Source organism: Capsicum annuum, chromosome 5, assembly GCF_002878395.1.
Source record: "Capsicum annuum cultivar UCD-10X-F1 chromosome 5, UCD10Xv1.1, whole genome shotgun sequence".
In the NCBI taxonomy this organism is placed as follows: Eukaryota; Viridiplantae; Streptophyta; class Magnoliopsida; order Solanales; family Solanaceae; genus Capsicum; species Capsicum annuum.
In genome coordinates, this window is record NC_061115.1 from 1,539,037 (window position 1) to 1,559,397 (window position 20,361).

The 20,361-nt window shown below is 34.8% G+C and overlaps 1 protein-coding gene across 1 annotated transcript; it reads right to left on the bottom strand.

The window, feature by feature from the left end:
• Positions 1 to 634: 634 nt before the first annotated feature.
• LOC107870091 (phosphatidylinositol 3-kinase, root isoform) lies at positions 635 to 15,853 on the bottom strand. Its single transcript, XM_047412381.1, has 17 exons — positions 15,474 to 15,853; positions 9,575 to 9,674; positions 9,344 to 9,440; positions 8,761 to 8,919; positions 8,465 to 8,674; positions 7,708 to 7,886; positions 5,292 to 5,439; positions 4,959 to 5,054; positions 3,939 to 4,074; positions 3,714 to 3,835; positions 2,731 to 2,925; positions 2,448 to 2,618; positions 2,021 to 2,158; positions 1,573 to 1,727; positions 1,145 to 1,288; positions 921 to 1,068; positions 635 to 819 (listed from the first exon to the last, which is right to left on the bottom strand). The coding sequence occupies exons 1-17, from the start codon at positions 15,583 to 15,585 to the stop codon at positions 682 to 684; spliced, it is 2,448 nt and encodes an 815-aa protein (XP_047268337.1). The 5' UTR covers positions 15,586 to 15,853; the 3' UTR covers positions 635 to 681.
• Between the last annotated feature and the right edge of the window lie 4,508 nt (positions 15,854 to 20,361).

Genomic DNA, 20,361 nt, shown 5'->3' on the forward strand with positions numbered 1-20,361 from the left:
GGGTCTATAGTTGTGTCTTACCCTGCATTTCTGCAAAAGGCTGTTTCCACGGGTTCACTAGAAAGCAACTAAAAGGTAGCCCCGTGCACTAAAGCTCCCGTTGTATGCGGAGTCCGGGAAAGGGCCAGACCACACGGGTCTACAGTCCAGTCTTACCTTGCATTTCTGCAAGAGGCTGTTTCCACGACTTGAACCCGTGACCACCAGAAAGCAACTAATCCACTATATTGTGTTGAGCACAAATTATCGGACTCTCCAAAAATGTTACGGGTCCTCCAAAATTGCATTACTTTTGGAGGATTCGGTACGCACTCGGTGGCACTTTTGAAAAGTCTGAACAACATAGATGAGGATACCAAAAGATTTCCAGTCAATACAAGTTTCATATGAGGTCTGTAATACTCTTATGGGACGGGTAGAAAACGTGGCCAACGATGAACCTTTGAACATGTGACTGTACTCCAACTATATAAAGGCGTAGCTAGCACCGACTTATAAAACCAGGAAGCCAGCGAGAGTAGTACATAGTAAGCGTTTATTAAACATGGTCGAACCAGGCTACTGCATACCGAGTCTGGGTAGCTTTACGAACCTAGGTGGTCTAATTTTTGGGAAAAACAGATTATTGGATTAACCTGAATTGAAAGAAGCTCTTTGAAGAAAAAGAACTTTTACCGATAATCAACGCCAGTACTGGGCCCAACGGTGAATGGTCTCAACCATTTGCGGAAATAGTGCACTAACACTTTCATTGATAAGATCCTGAAAGAAGTGAATGGCTTCCTCATCGTCCAAGTCTAACCGAAACTTCTCTTGAAGCTAATAAAGATAAGAAGTTAAAGTCAGGAGAGGGAAATAAGAGGAGTGATCTAAACGAACCTGAGACGGTAAAATAAACAAATAAATAGACAATAAAGCACCTTAAGAATGCCCTTCTCGGGATCAGAAGCTATGTCAGGAATATTGGAACCGGCCATCAAATGGAACAAATTTAATATGAGGTTGCTTGATTTTCGCAGAATGTTGTATGCTTCACAACAATACGACTTGAACCTGGTGTAGTACTGACTGCAAGAAAAGAAGAGGAATAACTTAATATGTACGCTACTTCAAAGCAAAAAAAGATAGACTTTCATACAAGTACCTTTCTGCCCCACCCATAGCTTCAACCATTTCTTTGCAAAGTTTCATTGGCGGTGGAAAGGGCTTAGGATCGCGACCTAAAATGAAACCAAAATCAACATGGAAAAGACGGCCATCATCTCTAAGAAGAAGATTGTCAAGATGCCTGCATATGAAAAAAACACGATTCTTGAAGATTTAGTTAAAAAAAGGAACAAATCACTTCAAGTAACTGTGACGGTAGATGTTAGAGAACCAATGACGTCAAACTTGATTGATGATTTTGTTTTAATTGCAAGAAACTGTTATTTGTCTCCAAAGAAATACATATCTACAGTTGCAGTAGTTATATTCTATAAATTTGAAAGCGATTGAATTAGAAGAACTTGACCTGGCATCAAATCTACTAGACTTATTCACTCAACGGTATTTCAAGTTACAGAAAGTCACCTGTCACCAATGCCCAATATGTATGTGATGACGGAGTAACCAGCACAGCTTTTTATAAAGGTCTCAAGACATGTAGAAGTAATACCAAATGGTCCATTCTCATCAGGATGAAACTTCTGCAGGTAGCTTACAATACTTCGATGCTCGGAGATAATCTGATAAGATAAAATTAAGGGTAGACTTAGTTGCTGTTCAATACATTATTTTTATGCAGCAACCTTTTTAAGAAATTAAATTTGAACATATGTAAGCACATCTATAATTATAGTAAAATGTCGTCAAAATGAAAAGCACGCGCACATTGGCATTACGAGGGACCTGTGGAGACCATGTACTTGAAACTTTAGATTTAAAAAGGATTCAAGACAATAATAGAAGTACGTCGTCTTAAATGCAGAAGTATGAGGGTATCCCCTTAATGCTGTTATTGTCATTATACATCAAATACCTGTGCCAACGGTTTAGATGGGATAAATTCCAGCATGCCCTCGTCATGTCCAGTTGCCAACACTCTGTATGGAGTCAAATGCAAATCAAGATTCTCCAATTTGAGCAATCGGTCCATAAGTGATACCATCTGGACAACCTGAATAACTAGAAGTCAGTACAACCTTATCTCGCGGAAATTTCCATTTACAGTAAAAGCTTACAATAATTAGTTGCCTCCCTCGTGAATTTGAAACTAATTCTGACCCCAATAACGATAAGAAAGGCATGCCTGTATCTTTCAATCTCATTTCTTTCTCACGTGAGGAAGTCGGGATAAGAGAACCCCTTTTGTTTCCTCGGGGGAGACAGACCAAAACATAATTCACAACAAACCCATCGTTTCAAAATGATTACAGAAAAAGCAATGTACATTATTGAGCATATACCAGCTGGTCTTGTCGAAGATCGTCTCCTTTCTTAAATATGATCTTGCAACTTCCACCATTCGCTGTTCTAAATGCCAATCGCAATGGATGCAATGCACTTTTAAATATTGAAGATTCTGATGGGATGATCCCTGTGATCAGCGTACCAGGTGCAAGAGGAGATCGTATTGGCTACAAAACATCAAAAAACAGCATATTATGATTTCAGAGATTTAAATACACTACGTAGATTATAAAAGTTACTAATTTGATGTCAAGTGAACCCGTTGAACCAAGTAATTACCTCGTCAAAGTAAGTGAGCTCACTAAGGAGGCCAGAAAGAAGATGCCTAAGCTTTTCAATCTTCTTTTGTGTGCCACCGCGAACATTTCTTACGTCCCTCATTATAGAGCATAACTGAGCAGTCAATTCAGTCTGGCGCACCAAGCTCTGCCACAACTTATAGCCATCTTCATCTTCACTTGCACCAGCTCCTAACTATTATTATGTAGATGTCGTCAATAGCCAGCAAAATTTCCCTCTAGAGTAACTTTTTATTTTTGATAAGCCAAAAGTATTGTTAATATCAAGAAGTCGGTGTCATAAAATATGTACAACGTGAGAATGTGATTCGGCTTGAGTCATACACCATCTTTCACCGCCATACAATATGGTGTTTTCTCCTTACACTAAAAGCACAAGTGAATAAAAAGATCTTTTAATGCTTTCCCATCATTCCCACTATATATGTACATATTTCTGTGTGATATAACTTATACTCCCTCCATTTCATTTATATGACGAGCACGGTGTTTCACAAAGAAAAAAAGACTTTTAGCACATATCAAAAGTATAGTTAGAACTTGTGGTTTGAAACGAATCATGACATTTCTATGGCTATAAGTGAATGTCAACAAAGATTGAATGAAAAGTTTAAAGTTAAAGAGTTTCCGAATGCAGAACGTCCTTTTTGTTTTTTTGCAACAGACTAAAGGAAAAAGTGTCATATAATTTGAAACCCGCGCATAGCAGGAGCCATAGCGTGAGTGGCTGCTCTTTTTCTGAAAAACGAAAGAGTGGCATATAATTTGGAATAGAGGGAGTAATGTAAGTACATATAGAAAATATAATGTGTACGTATCTCTGGTGAAATGTCACAACCAAAGAAGTTTCTAAAACTAGCATCTCACTCTATTCAGATTTCTTATTAAAATATAATTATCCATATTCAGACAATTGCCGCAATAAGATAACAGCATATATGAGAAATAATGACGGTCTCCCACCTTCAACATACTTTCTTCCAGAATTTCATAAGTACAATAAAAGCGCTTTGCATATGCAGGATCATGAAGTTCCACTGCTACAAACCATCGGAGAAAGCTTGCCAACTCAACGTTCCTTAATGCTGCGAGGGAAAAAAATTGAGATCGTTACCTGTTGTCTATTGTTAAGCTATGGATCATCACTTTACACCTAGAAAACTTTGATGTATAGTACAGAACGCGTACAACGTTGCACAAGGAAATGAGAAAGGCGGGATTTGTCGGAGCGCTCAAAGCGAAGAGCTTGAACCAACTGAAGGAGGTAGCACTGAAGCTCTTCATCATCAGCTTTTTCAAGAACACTAACGGCATAGGCACGAACCTGTCACAGCATTTCAAATTTGAACTCTTCCAAATCAGAATATGATGTGAAAATTACACAATGATCGATCCAAATCAAGCAGCAATACTTTAAGAGGTAAAACAGCTAATATGATAGAGAAACAGCAAAAAGTAAAGAGAAAAACACTATCTTAAGCGATTTAAGATATACAACTTCTATTTCACGGGTTCAAGCCTTGGAAACAGCCTCTTGCACAAATGCAAGGCAAGGTTGCGTACAATAGACCCTTGTGGTCGGGCCCTTCTCCGAACCCTATGCCTAGCGGGAGCTTTAGTGCACCCTGCTGCCCTTTAACTTCTATTTCATTACTTAAGTGAAAGAACCATAGATAACCATGAGAAGGCAACAAACAAACAAAAAAAAACATACACAGTGTAATCCCAAAAGTGGAGTCTGGGGAGGGTAGCGAGTACACAGCCTTACCTCTACCTTGAGGAAACTTAGAGAGGCTGTTTCCAATAGACCCTCAGCTCAAAAAGAATTCCACATTGAGAAACCTTTAAAACCAGTGACGAAGCAAAGTAGAGTCACATTTTACTACCTAGGCTGAGCAATTTTATCAAGGACTAACAGCCTACGAACTACTTATCTCTAAACAGTCTCTTTTCCCTTTGGTACTCTATACTGGTAGCCATCTGTGAGATGGTTGGGGAGAACCTCGACTTCAAGGACAGCACAAAGTAGCAAATTTATGTTCAAGCATTTATTTTCAAATAAATATTCTCTCAAACCTATAGAATTCTGGACCTATAATACTTGGAAAATATTTCTTGTAAGTACCTACTTTGGAGTTTGGATTGGCAAATGATGGAAACAATTTTCCTATAAATTTACAACTTCAAGTATCAGTATTTAACTATTACCTCTTCACTCTCGAATACAGGAGATAGAAGTTCCAGTGCATCGCATAGGTCGATTGATTCCCACTTGTGCATCAGTTCTAAGGCTTGCTTCGCTTCCTGCATAAAATTCAAATTTTTTCTTGAACTTAATTTAACTTGGTTCAGTAAAGCAATATCCGAGCATAAGCCATAAAGCAAATATCTAAGGTACAAAAAACTAATAAGGAAAATCAAAATTTCCACATACTTGATTTACTCATCTTTCCCGAAAAGAAAAACTCAATTAACTCATGTTCCATATATATGTATAAGGATTAGAAAACAAATTAAGGAAAGAACGGCCTTGTTTTGTACCTGGACATCACTCCACTCAACGCATCGGAGAAATTTAGTGAGAGCCCGCTTCTCTGACATCAATGAGAAACGGAATTTCCAAAGCATCTGCCTCTCATCGCCACTCAAATTTCTCGTCGGAGGGTACTTCAAAATTCTTTGTATTGACCTAATAACCATGTAACACACAAGTGGTTACATTCCAACAAGGGAATAGGGATTTTAAATAAAAAGAAAGAAAAAAGAAAAACAAAAAAAACACAAAAGGAAAAGAGAAATAGAATCTGAATATAGAGAAACATTAAAACAATCATGGCATCAACAACTAACTTACACGTTACATAAAGTTATTACTGACAAAACACCTCAAGGTAACAACAACATAACCAGTGTAGTCTCACATAGTGGGATCTGGGGAGGGTACATAGAATGTACGCAAACTTTACCACTACCTCAGTAGGTGAGGTAGTAACTTACACGTTACATAAAGTTGTTACTGACAGAAGACCTCAAGGTAACAACAACAACATACCCAGTGTAGTCCCACATAGTGGGGTGGGTAGAATGTACACAGATTTTACCACTACCTCAAAGGTGAGGTAGAGAGGTTGTTTCCGATAGACCCCGGCTAAAGAAAGAAACCAAAAACAATCTAGAAAAGGACATAATGAAAGTAAGAGAGACAATAGATAGTAACCAAAAGAAATTGCTAGTATCGGAACAGTCCTACAATAAAATACCACTACCGACGAACTACACGAAACAATATATAGTAGCAGAAATCGAATAACAAGGAGCTACAAGGGTAGTACTACGAAAACTAGAAAGGGCAACAAGAGAAAGCACTCCTCTACCCCAGTACGCATCCTCCACACTGTCCTATCTAAGGCCATATCCTCGGTAAGTTGCAATTGCGTCATATCCTTTCTAATCACCTCTCTCCAATACTGAATTCTGAAAATGATACCAAAATAACCACCGTATAAAAACTAGAGAGGAGACGTGGAAAAGAGATTGGAAGGAGAACCCTACTTCCAAAGTGGCGTGGTTAGATTAGTATTGAGCATTTCGCCTCGCTTAATGCGCACATCAGTGTCGTCATCAAGTTTCTACGACATACTCTTCCTTGCCAATGAGCCTTTTCTAAAGAGGCGACACTAAACAAATGATATTTCACTTTTTTAATTTCTCTATTCATATATTTGTCATTCATGCTTTTAGTTATTTGATCAAGTAAACGTACTTCATTTCATAAACAAGGATTAACCGTATACAAGTGGTATACCAAAAGTAAAGAATCTACACAAACACAATCAACCGATTCTCTACAAACTCCACCCAGTCATCTATACATAAGGGACTTTCTGAGTGTACCAAAAGAAAATAAGGGAACGAAGGTTACTCCTTAATTGGGGGAAATTCGAATCTACACCTTCAAAAGCTCTTCTACTCCTCTCCCTCCATACAAACCACGTTAATGCAAGTGGCACCACATTCCATGCCCTTCGTCTACTCTTTTTTCTCCCTCTCTTCCAACTAGACATGCACTATTTCACTGTTTTTGGCATCACCCATGTAGTGTCAAACCATCTAAACATATCCCACCATAATCTCATAGTCAAACCGCAATGCAGGAGAAGGTGATCTACATCCTCGCCCCCCTCCTTGCACATGTAACACCAGTTGATATATACACCTTCTAGTTTCTCAAGTTCTCCGTTGTCAAAATCGCCTTTCTTGCAGCTAACCAAGAGAAAAAACACACCTTCCTTGGTTAGTGATTAGTCTAGGAGTATATATATATATATATACATACATACATACATATATACATATACATACATACATACATACATATATATATATATATATATATATTTGTATATTTTCCCTTTGCGCCTTTTTTCGTTAAAGCTCAGGGTTATTTGCGCTTTGTGCTTAAAACCCCAGCGGACCTTAGAGGCTTTTTGCTTTAATAACACTGGGTTAAATAAGAAAATCAAGGTTCTTTGGCTGCACAATGATCTGATTAGACTACAGAACGTATCATTGAAATCCACTATCCCGGACCTAACCGAGACAACATACCCAACAATGGTAGAGAAAGAAAATACACCAACGGACCAGTTTCAAACAAAATAAAACAAAATACACCAACAGACCAGTTTCAAACAAAATAAAATACACCAACAGACCAGTTTTAAACAAAATAAAATACACCAACGAACCAGTTTCAAACAAAATAAAATAAAATACACCAACGGACCAGTTTCAAACAAAATAAAATAAAATACACCAACGGACGTGAAAAGGGAACACAGAGTTTAAGCAAAAAGGTTACAGGAATGGAATAAATTCAGAGGATTCACACAGCTGACTCCAAATTGTGAGACATAGTTGATTGATTGTTTGAGAATAATACTGGTTTGCAGCTTACTTTCTTTCTGTAGAACTTGGTTTAAGATCTCGGTCAATGATACCACGGTTTAAGCTCCTAGCAAGCTTTAGTTGTTTGTGCTCAGAAGGATTTACTTTTCCCACTTCTGGGTCGTAGACAATAACAAGTTCGTTTGTTGAAGCAATAGGAGATGGTAACAAGAAGTTTGCACCTGATTCCTGCATAATAAACATGTGGCACTTGATCTTTGGAGTACCATGATATAACGCTTTGTTGATAGTCAAGAATATAACTATAAAAGGAAATCAATTAACACTTCCGACACCAGATATTAGGCTACAAATGCTACTCGAACACTTTTAACTAGAATATGGTAAATATAGTTTGGCGATAACAATCTAGCAAACGAACTCTGGCAAAATGTGCTTATTATGATCCTGCTAATTTTCTTTCTCATTTTCCCATTTTCCTTATGATTTAGTCCAAAATTTATTGGATGTCATTGAAGGGAGAGCATTAAAGATTTACCTACTACGGTCCTTAACTGCTTTTTTGCTTAACTTTATTATCTGCATATACAAGGAAGCTAAAGGGAGAAATAAGCTGTGCAAAATCTTCTTTAATAACGGTGAGACAAAAGGAGGAAGGTTGAAAAAACAAAAACACACACGTGATGTATAAAAGGAATCATGAGTTGTAGAGTGAATGATGTAGAAAGCGTTAAAATCAAATCATCTACGAGCTTTAAAAAAATAAAGTAAAACAAACATATTGCTACAAACTAATAAAGAGATACCTGGAAAACAACTCGGTGTTCAAAGCTGCAAAAATCAACAACCACATATAAATGAGAACTTCCACCTCGACTACTTTCAGCCTCCTTAATTTTGTCCATAGCTTTAAATGCAAGGCGGTCCAGCCAATCAATTCGTTGAATCTGCCCTCTCTCATACTTGTTAACCAGCTTCTCCAAACGCTCCAACTCCCCACGTTCCTCCTTGGGAACCTATTGGAAGCCAACCATGTTGAGTAAGTCGAAATTTTGCGAACAATAAATGGAAACCAAATGTTAATCTAAATATCAAAAGAAACCTTTCCAGGTGTAGTTGTGTTAATAGATCCATCTGCCTCTTTGCCTATCCAAAGCCTAAGCTTATGCTTCCCCGTCTTCAGCTGTTTTTTCATGTTGAAGAGATGGATGGTAGCTCCACCGATCAATCCTTCACCCTTTTCGCAAGAAACATCCCAAACCTTTAAACGAAAAACCAAATCAATCTAATGTAGTGGAACTTGGAACAAGAAAGAACTATTAGGCGAATGCGTGGACACAGGATAACAACCAAAGAAATCTCGATCAAAAAGGCTAACAGCCAAACAAATCCGAATGATGAAATCTATTCAATCTTAATTTAGAGGAGTTGGCGTTCCTCTTTGACGCAATTCAAGAAAGACACATGAGGTATTACACAAACGGGGCATAGCAAGTATATGTAGGTAAAGCAGCTGTACAAAAGGTCTCTCGTCCCCAAACAAACATATCTGCGCAACACTATATTAAGGTGTTTCCTAAAAATAATATCAGCAGAGCATTGAACATTGGATTAAAGAACTTGTAACAAATAGTAAAGCATCACTTATAGCTGAAAGGAAGATGATGATAGCGCTCTCGACTCACAGTAAATGCCAGTTGTGAGTTCGCAGTCAAGTCTCTATACTTTGTACTCAAAGTAATAAGTTCATTCCAGCAATACGATGGACCTCCTTTCTCCAGCCTGCCCACACAAAGTTTCTCCAATTAAATTATCAGTAAAATTTAGAAACTCACGTTCAGAAATACTGCTTTTTCACATCCAATTCCCGTTGCAGTTAAATAAGAAATAGTCAAATATGTTGTCATAAAAGAAACCTTGTTCTCATGGGAAGTCCAAAGGGAGCACCATCTATATACAAAGTACTCTCCACATACAGCTCAGCCTTTCTCTCCTCCGATGTAGAATCAACATTGTCTACACAATTAAGAGGAAACAAATGTAAAAGCAGAGGTCAAACAACTATGATAACCAACAACACTGTCAGCCAAGGTTCCCATTTTCCAAACGGCAGATTTAACAATGATCTTCTTGGCTTAACGGAAAATTGGCTAGTATAGTACTACCATTTAGCTCAAGAACTAAGCTTTAACAATCCATGAAGCTAAAATTGGTCTAAAATCCTAGCAAGTATAACCGGTAGAACAGTATACAAGAACCTCAAATACCACATTCATCAAAAACAGCAAAATCCCACAAATTAAATTTCAACAAACACAAATTACACAAGGGAATTTGTGTTTTCTTATTCAGCATAGCACTATAATTTAGCTCAAGAACCAAGCTTTCCATGAAGCTACAGTCTACAAAAACCCCACAAACTAAATTCAAGAAAACACAAATTACACAAGAGAATAAACTCAACAAACACAAAATAAACCAAAAATTTGTTACTAAAAAACACAAATTACCTGAATCAGAGAGCTTATTGGGTGTTGGAAATTTGCCTTTCAATTTATCAATACGGAAAGTAAGAGGAGGATTAATATAACAAGATAAGGAAAATCTGAATTTGTTTCCACTCATTGCTCCCCTCTAATTTACACAATTTTTTGACAAGGTAAAAAAAAAATTGACAAGGAAATCTGATTCACACTACTTGAAGAGCAATTTTATTTTTTAATAAATTGAACTTTGAGAGCAACTTGCCTTTTGTTTTCAACAGTGTTCTTGAATTTTGTGTTTTTGGAATTTTCTGAGTTTTGGTTGTATGTGTGTGAAGTGTTAGTTCAATTGGATGACACCTTCTCACGATTCCATAAAAGATGAGTAAAGATGAATTAGAAGAAAATTCCAAATTTTTGATATTTTCAAGGAGGAAAAAAAGTACATCTAAACAGTGTGAATTTAGGGGTGTACATAGGTCGGTGGGGTTTGGTTTTTTATTAAAAAATCACTAAACCAATTATGTTGGTAAATGAAATCTATAAACCAAATCAACAACAACATTTAGCTCAAGAACCAAGCTTTAACGCTCCATGAAGTTAAAATTGGTCTAAAATCCTAGCAAGGTAATTGATATAAAAGTCTACAAACAACCAAACAACAAGAACATACAGTATAATCCCACAACTGGAGTTTGGAGAGGCCAGAGTATACGCAGACCGTAACACTACCCCGTGGCCCAGATATCATATCCACCAACAACAACAAAACCACACCACCACCACAACAACGAATTTAGCTCAAGAACCAAGATTTAACTGTTCATGAAGCTAAAATTAAGACGATATAAGATTTGGGTCTAAAATCATACAAAGGTTAACTGGTGGAATAGTGTACACGAACAAGAACTCATAAACCCAACAACCACAACGACAACAACATTTAGCTCAAGAACCAAGCTTTAACTGTTCATGAAACTGAAATCAAGACAATGTAAGACTTGGTTCTAAAATCCTAGCTACAGTAACTGGTAGAATAGTCAACACGAACACCAAATACCAGATTTATCAAACAACAACAAAAACCCATACACCCCACAACAACAACAACATTTAGTTCAAGAACTGAGATCTATCGATGTATGAAGCTAAAATTGGTCTAAAAATCCTAGCAAGATAAAATAGTCTACAAGAACCCCAAATACCACATTTATCAACAACAAAAGACCGCAAACTAAATTTCAAGAGAACACAACTTACACAAGGAAATAAATTCAATAAACACAAAAATAGAAAGAACCTGAATCGGAAAGGTTTTTGAGTGGTGGTAATTTGCCTTCCAATTTCTCAATGCGGTAACTAATATTAAGATTCATATCACATGACAAGAAAAATCGGGATTCGCTTCCACTCATTGTTCCTCTCCGATTTACACAACTTCGTAAAGACCAATTTTTGTTTAAAAGAAAATGAACTTTGCCAGCTATTTATTTTGTTTCAACAGTTTTCTTGAATTTTGGGTTTTTGGATTTTCTAAGTTTTGGTTGCCATGTGTGACCTAATATTGATGACACCTTCTCAAGATTCGATAGAAAGTGAAGAAAGATAGATCAGAAGAAAATTTCAAATTTTTTTATATTTTCAAGTAAAAAAAAAAAAAAGAAATACATTTCTAGATAGTGTGAATTTAGGGGTGTACGTAGGTCGGATTGATTTGGTTTTTCATTAAAAAATTACTAAATCAATAATGTCAGTATATGAAATCTACAAACCAAATCATCAACAACAACAACATTTAGCCCCAAAAACGAGCTTTAACAATCCATGAAAAGCTAAATTTGGTCTAAAATCCTAGCAAGGTAACTAGTAGAATAGTCTACAACCAACCCAACAACAAAACATACTCAGTATAATCCCACGAGTGGGTTCAGCGACGATAGAGTGTACGTAGACCTTAACCCTACCCCGTGTCCGAGATACCATATGTCTATCAACGGCAAGAAAACCCCACAACAACAACAACAAGATTTACCTCAAGAACCAAGCTTTAATGATCCATGAAGCTAAAATCAAGACAATATGTGACTGGGGTCTAAAATCCTAAAAAGGGTAACTGATAGAATAGTGTACAAAAAGCCCAGATACTATATTTAACAACAACAACAATAACCAAATTTATCAAGAACTGAGGTTTATCGATACATGAAGCTAAAAATTGGTCTAAAATCCTAGCAAATGTAACTGGTATAACAGTCTACAAGAACCCCAAGAACCAAATTTATCAAACAACAACAACAAAAACCCATAAACCCCACAACAACAACAACATTTAGCTTTTACTTAATAAAACAACATTTAGCCTTTACTCCAAAATTAAAAAAAAACATTTAGCTCAAGAACCAATCTTTAACGATCCATTAAGCCAAAAAAAGGGCAGCCCGGTGCACTAAAGCTACCGCTATGCACGGTGTCCGAGGAAGGGCCCCGCCACAAGGATGTATTGTACGCAGTCTTACCTTGCATTTCTGCCAGAAGCTGTTTCCGAGGCTTGAACCCGTGACCTTCTGGTCACATGGCAGTAACTTTACCAGTTACTCCAAGACTCCCTTTTGATCCATTAAGCTAAAATGGGTCTAAAATCCTAGCAAGGGTAACTAGTAGAATAGTCTACAAGCATCCAACAACAACAACATACCCACTGAAATCCCACAAGTGGGTCTAGGGAGGGTAGAGCATACGCAGACCTTACCCTTACCTCGCAGAGCTATAGAATCTTTCTACAAGAACCCCAAATACCACATTTATCAAACACAAGAAGAAAACCCCACAAACTAAATTTAGAGAAAATTCAAATCACACAAGGGAATAAAGTCATAAACTCAATAAAGATAAATTAACGTGAATCAGAGAGCTTTTTGGGAGTTGATAATTTGCCTTCCAACTATAATTCTCTACTTCGTTTCTTACTAATTTAGCTCAAGAACCAAATGTGAACTACCCATGAAGCTACAATTTGCTGTTAAAAAATAGAAAGAACCTGAAACCTAGCAAGGGTAACTGGTAGAATAGTCTACAAGCAGCCCAAACAACAACAACAACAACAACATTTAGTTCAAGAACTGAGCTTTAACGATCCATCAAGCCAAAATGGTTCTAAAATCCTAGCAAAAGTAACTAATAGAATAGTCTACAAGCAGCCCAAATACCATATTTATCAAACAACAATAACAACATTTAGCTCAAGAACTGAGCTTTAACAATCCATCAAGCTAAAATGGTTCTAAAATCCTAGCAAGGGTAACTAATAGAATAGTCTACAAGCAGCCCAAATACCATATTTATCAAACAACAATAACAACATTTAGCTCAAAAACCGAGCTTTAACAATCCACCAAGCTAAAATGGTTCTAAAATCCTAGCAAGGGTACAAGCAGCCCAAATACAATATTTATCAAACAACAATAACAACATTTAGCTCAAGAAACGAGCTTTAACGATCCATCAAGCTAAAATTGCTCTAAAGTCCTAGCAAGGATAACTGATAGAACAGTACACAAGAACCCCAGATACCACATTTATCAACAACAACAACAAAACCCCATAAACCCCACAACAACAACAACATTTAGCTCAAGAACCAAACTTTAACTTTCCATGAAGCTAAAACTGATCTAAAATCCTAGCAAGGGTAACTGTTAGAACAGCATACAAGAACCCCAAAATACCATATTTCTCAGAAACAAGAAAACCCCAAAACAACAACAACATTTAGCTCAAGAACCAAACTTTAACTTTCCATGAAGCTAAAATTGGTCTAAAATTCTAGCAAGGGTAACTGGCAGAACAGTACACAAGAACCCCAAAATACCAAATTTCTCAAAAACAGGCAAACCCCACAACAACAATAACATCAACATTTTGCTCAAGAACCAATCTTTAACTGTCCTAGCAAAGGTAACTGATAGAATATTCTACAAGAACCCCAAATACCACATTCATCATCATCAACAAGAACCAAAAAAAAAAGAACCCCACAAACTAAATTTCAAGAAAACACAAATCACACTAGGGAAAAAAATGAACAAAGCTAAATTAGAATAAAGAAACCTGAATAAGAGACTCATATTTATCAAACAACAACAACAACAACAACCACAAAAGAACCCAGAGGCCAGACACTCCAATGGCTTAATCCAACAAAGTGCTATAATTTAGCTCAAGAACCAAACTTTAACTATCCATAAAGCTAAAATTGGTCTAAAATCCTTGCAAGGGTAACTGATACAATAGTCTACAAGAACCCCAGATACAATATTTATCAAACAACAACAACAAAAAAAGAACCCAAAGGCCAGAAACTCCAATGGCTTAATTCAACAAAGTGTTATAATTTAGCTCAAGAACCAAACTTTAACTATCCATTAAGCTATAATTGGTCTAAAAATCCTAGCAAGATAACTAAAGAACAGTCTACAAGAATCCCAAATCACACATTCATCATCATCAACAACAACAACAACAACAATAAAATCCCACAAACTAAAATTCAAGAAAGCACAAATTCCAGATACCATATTTATCAAACAATAACAAAACACATTTAGGTGTCGAAATATCAAGTCTAACCATCTGGTTAGCCAAAGACTGAACCTCTAAAGGCCTCTCTTGGATCAAAAGATTCTCCAAGCTACCCATGCTAGTCGACTTTTGGCTCAAGGCATCCGCAACCACATTAGCCTTACCCGAATGATAGAGAATAGTAAGGCCATAATCCTTAAGCAACTTAAACCAACGACGCTACAACAACAACGAAAGAACCCACAGGCCAGACACTCCAATGGCTTAATTCAACAAAGTGTTATAATTTAGCTCAAGAACCAAACTTTAACTATCCATTAAACTATAATTGGTCTAAAACTCCCTAGAAAGATAACTAAAGAACAGTCTACAAGAACCCCAAAGACCACATTCATCATCATCATCATAAACAACAACAACAATAAAACCCCACAAACTAAATTACAAGAAAACACAAATTCCAGATAACGTATTTATCAAACAACAACAACAAAAACAAAAGAACCCGGAAGCCAGAAACTTCAATGCCTTAATCCAACAAAGTGCTGCAATTTAGCTCAAGAACCAAACTTTAACTATCCATTAAGCTATGATTGGTCTTAAAAATCCCTATCAAGATAACTAAAGAACAGCCTACATGAACCCCAAATACCATTCATCATCATCAACAACAACAACAATAAAACCCCACAAACTAAATTTCAAGAAAACACAAATTCCACAAGGAAATAAACTCAATAACCACAAATATTACCTGATTCAGAAATCTTGGGTGTTGGCAATTTGCCTTCCAATTTCTCAATACGATAAGTAAGAGGAAGATTAATATCACATGATAAGAAAAATCTGAATTCGTTTCCACTCATTCCTCCCTTTTTCACACCAATTTTTCTTCTTCTTCTTCTTCTTCTTTGTTTTTTTAAAAAAAAATTGAACTTTGAAGAGCAATCTTTTTAACCGTTTTCTTGAATTTTGGGTTTCTGTGAGTTTTGGTTGATGAGTATCTAAGTGTTTATTAGTTCAATTAACAAAGATGAACATGAACAAACTTGGATTAGAAGCAAATTTCAAATTTTTTTTATTTTTTATTTTTTATTTTTCAATATGTCATTTAACTTGGCGTACAAATTTGGGCGTGCATGGTTGAACATTTAAACTTGAACAAAGTTAAACAAGTAGACTACATGTGTTCTATGCGGCATGATATATGTAGGATAAAAACTGATCACGTAAAATGATGCATAAGGCGTGTGTGTTTGTTAGTTCGACTTGATACAAGCGTGAGTGTCTGTTTGTGTATATTCAAATGTAGAGACGTAAGAGAGTTAAAGGATACGTTTATCTACTGTGAATTTTAAAAAATATATTTGTACAGTATGATGATATTTTTAAGGGATAATAATACGTGAATGTACGCTTTGACTTAGACTTTGGCCTGCGTATATATCCTTCGACTTTGAATGTGTACAGATGGACACTTGTATAAAGTTGAACTAATCGACACACGTGTACTCTATATGACAATTCACGTGAAATGTTACGTATACTTCGTATGTCTATTAGTTCAAATTTATGACAGTTTAAGTGTCGACTTAAGTCAGAGTTGGAGGGCATAGATACAAGTTGAGACCAAGTTAAAGGCATATATATATATATGTATATATATATTATTATTCATATACCACATTTTGTGGTTCTTGAATTTAAGATAATAATTTAAAGATAATTATGAATTAATGGATATTTACTGTTGTACTCATATGTACATTCATTAATAGTAAATTATTTTAATATAATCCAATTATTTGTATATTTCTGTTTTTGTTTGACTTTTTTTTCTTTTTGCGTTTCATCACATGTTGTGTGATATCTAAGTGACTAGATTCATGATTCTATGCCTATTTTTAGTTAAAAATTTATTTGATATTTGATAAGATAAGATACTAATAACATATTTAATGTAATCTGACAAATAAAGTTTAAAATTTATATTGATACGATATAATATTAATAATATTTAATGTAAGCCAATAAATGAAAGTTCGGTAGATGCTCGGTTGAAGTAAATTAAGCATATCAAATCAGATAAAAATAAGAAAAAATAACATAAACATATACCTTAACTTATCATATTCACACAAATTCTTACAAAGTATTACAAAAATTTTGACTAATTATGTATCTCCGTTGGATGTATCAGAAGCTAATTATGTACCTCGACGAATCCAAAATTGAAAAAAATATATCAGGAGCTAATTATGTATCTTTATAAAGAAAGAATATATCTTCATTGGATATACTGAGAGCTAATTATGTATCTCGACATACCCAAAATCGGGATTTCAGTAATTATGAAAAATGCCGAAATTTTCTGTAATCAAACGCCAAATGGTTAGGAAAAGAACAATATCAACAACAAATAATATGATAACGGAAGCGAAAAAAATACATTGGATAATTTATTTATTTTTTTGGTCAAAAGATATGTTGTGTATTAGGCAATTCAATTTTGTCTTTTAATCTTTTTGTGTATATGTTATTATAAAAATATAACTTTATCTAATTCTTCAATGTGAACTCTTTTTATAATTAAACTTTAATTAATTAATAAATTGTCTTATTATCCCATTTTGCTTTCTCAGCCTACTCTTCTAGACTAATTAAAAAAGAAAATCCCACTTTTTGTGATCTTCTAGAAGCCAAATAGTATATTAATCATTAAATAAATGTTAATTAATAAATTAATTACTAATCTTTTTGCTAATTAAACTCTCTAAATCTCACTATATATAAGTGTTTAGTTTTATCTTGTTTGTTCTCACACACCAAATAAGTATTTTCTTAATTTCTTCCTATCATAAATTTCTCTTTTAGATTGAGGCGTAATTGATGGAATTCGATAAGTTTATAAATGTTAATCGTGATAAAGAAGATCGTCTTTCGTTTCGCGATCTTCCTATATACAGCGATGATGCAAGTGAAGAATCGCGTCAGAATTTCAATTGTTCTCGAGAGGAAGGTTTGTTCGAGTTTTTCAATCAAGAATGGATCGAGAATCCATTTCGTGGTCATCAGGATATATTTTTTTGTGGAAAAATTATTTCACAAGAAAAAAATATTAATTCCCAAAAGCTCAAAAACAAGAGAAAAATAGGTGATTATATCACATTAAGATCATGGTATTTATTATTATTTGGAATATCAAGAACATTTTCACAAGAGATGAAATTAAGAGATCTCAAGAGAAGACAAAATAGTAATAATAAAGTTCTATCACTTTCTCAATTTCATTTAAGAAAAAATAATGATGAGAAAGTGAGTGTAATTAGTAATAATAAATGTAATAATAATAGTAAATACAAAGGGTTATGGTGGATAATCAAAAAATTAAGTTGCAGTGATAGCCCTTATCATGCACAAGCAGTGATAAAGGCAGTGGCGGAGTCAGAATTTTCACCAAGGGGGTTCAAAATCGAAAAAAACAGACACGCGAACTAGTCGAAAAGGGTTCAACATCAATTATATATATGTAAAAATAATTTTAACCATATGTAAATAGTACAATTTTTATATGTTTTCGATTCTCACTATCTAGTTATGTGTTTAATTTTTATAGTTTCTTCATATCTTTCTTTTTCTTAATAGATGTGAGTATTTCGTATAATAATCGTAAGTGCTATTCAATTTTCATTGTCTGGTTGTGTGTTCAGTTCTCACGATATGTTTTTCATTTTAATACAAGATTGTTTTTTCATTCAAAGCATATTTTCATTTTCAATCGAAAAAATAGTAATTTTATGTCTTTTCGAGCGAAAGTGTTTCAGAAGAACGTAGATCATGAAAGTATAAATTTGTTTATTTTCTTTTCCCTCTCACTTACAATTGCTTTCAATCTTAACTGGTTTTCAGTTATCACAGACAGAGGACAAATATTTTGTTCGAGAAGACAGATACTCTTTAACTATCTTGAACACTTATAACAATATATATATATATATATATATATATATATTTTTACATATTCAACATATATTTTAAGTCTAATTTGACAATGTTTATATGTCAAATTTTGTGGCATATATGACATCACTTAAATTATCATAAAGTTTTTCAATGGACAAAATTTCAAAATTAAAGTGGATGGTCCACTACGAAAAAACACCATTATGTATAAAGTAATTCACCTTAATTAGAATGACAATATTTATATATGTTTACAATGAATCACATGCATTTTATGTTTGTATATAAGTGCTAATAATGCAATATGAATTAATGTCTTTTGATTTGTTCTTTGTGTTTGGCTTTCTAATAGGCATCTAAAAAAGAATAAATCATATTCAAGATGATATACAATTATATTAATGATGACAACAATATATTCGGTGTAATCTCATAAGTAGAGTGTAGGAAGGATAGAATATACAACGTGCGCAGACTATGAGGGGTAGAGAGACTGTTTTCGATAGACCTTAATATTATCCATAACGATATGTTAAAGAAAACTGTACTTCAGTCGAACAAATTGGAATTTAGTTAAACTCTGATACACGATTTCTTTACTTAATAATGATCCAAGAATCCTAAAATAGTCGATGAGACAACGCTAAAAAGAGGCTATTTTTTACAGTACATTTCAATTTGTGGCTAGATATTAAAGATCGATCCAAAAATTGGCCACCTGAGCTAATTTCACAAAAGTTGTTAGCACCAAGATTTAAATATGGGCCTGATTAAGAAGAATTAGGCTGCAAAAAGCCCATTAAGGCTGTTAGGACTAAATAGCATACAAATGGGCCTCTATAAAAGGCAGCATAAAGCCCATAAAGTTTAAGCAAATAAGCCCAAAAATAAACTTGGGCTGATTGTAAAGCCCACTTGAGTGGCCTAAGTGACATAACCAATAGAGTAATTCTTTTTTATAAGTTTAGTCGTTTCAAAATTGACTACGGATATGAAGTTTCACCAATTTTGCGCATAATGCATTAACTCAAATCCTCTTCACGTGTCCTAATCACCTCAAACTCGTTTTTCGCATCCTGTCTTTTATCGAAGTTACTCTACCTTATCTCAAATATCCTCATTTCTAATCGCATCTCAGAATGCGGCCACACGTTCATCACAAGTCACAACCCCCTCGTTTCATCAACTTTCATTATATAAACGTGATCTATGTGTATCCAAGATTTTCAGTAAGGGAGTTCAAAATTGAAAAAAGTAAACATACCAACTAGCCGAAAGGGGTTCGACATATACTATATATGCATAAAAAATAATTTTAACCATGTATAAATAATGTGTAATTTTTCGTCGAACTGGCCTAAAGATGGCTCTGCCTTTGAATGTAATAATTCTTGACTAGCAAATACTTTCGCTTCATACAACATAGTTGATCTAAGAAAGGAAATAATAGAAAGTAGCAACTAAATGATGCTTTATTATTAATAAATAAAACTCATTGTACACTGAATTTCTGGAAAACAGTTGTGAAAAATAATAATATAAAATATTAATGGAATATTTTAACACAAGTTGATTGGTGAATGTTCCTTTACGTAATAGAAAAGTTCAATTAACAACTAATCTTCAGGAGCGGTGCCACCTTAATGGGTCCTGCAATGCATGATCCAAATTAATCGGGG

Coding starts and splice junctions, on each gene's coding strand:
- LOC107870091 (XM_047412381.1), bottom strand. CDS start 15,585: ATGAGTGGAAACGAATTCAGATTTTTCTTATCATGTGATATTAATCTT. Junction 7,887..8,464: donor AACACCGAGTTGTTTTCCAG/GTATCTCTTTAT, acceptor TTTATTATGCAG/GAATCAGGTGCAAACTTCTT. Junction 1,289..1,572: donor ATATTGGGCATTGGTGACAG/GTGACTTTCTGT, acceptor TTTCATATGCAG/GCATCTTGACAATCTTCTTC.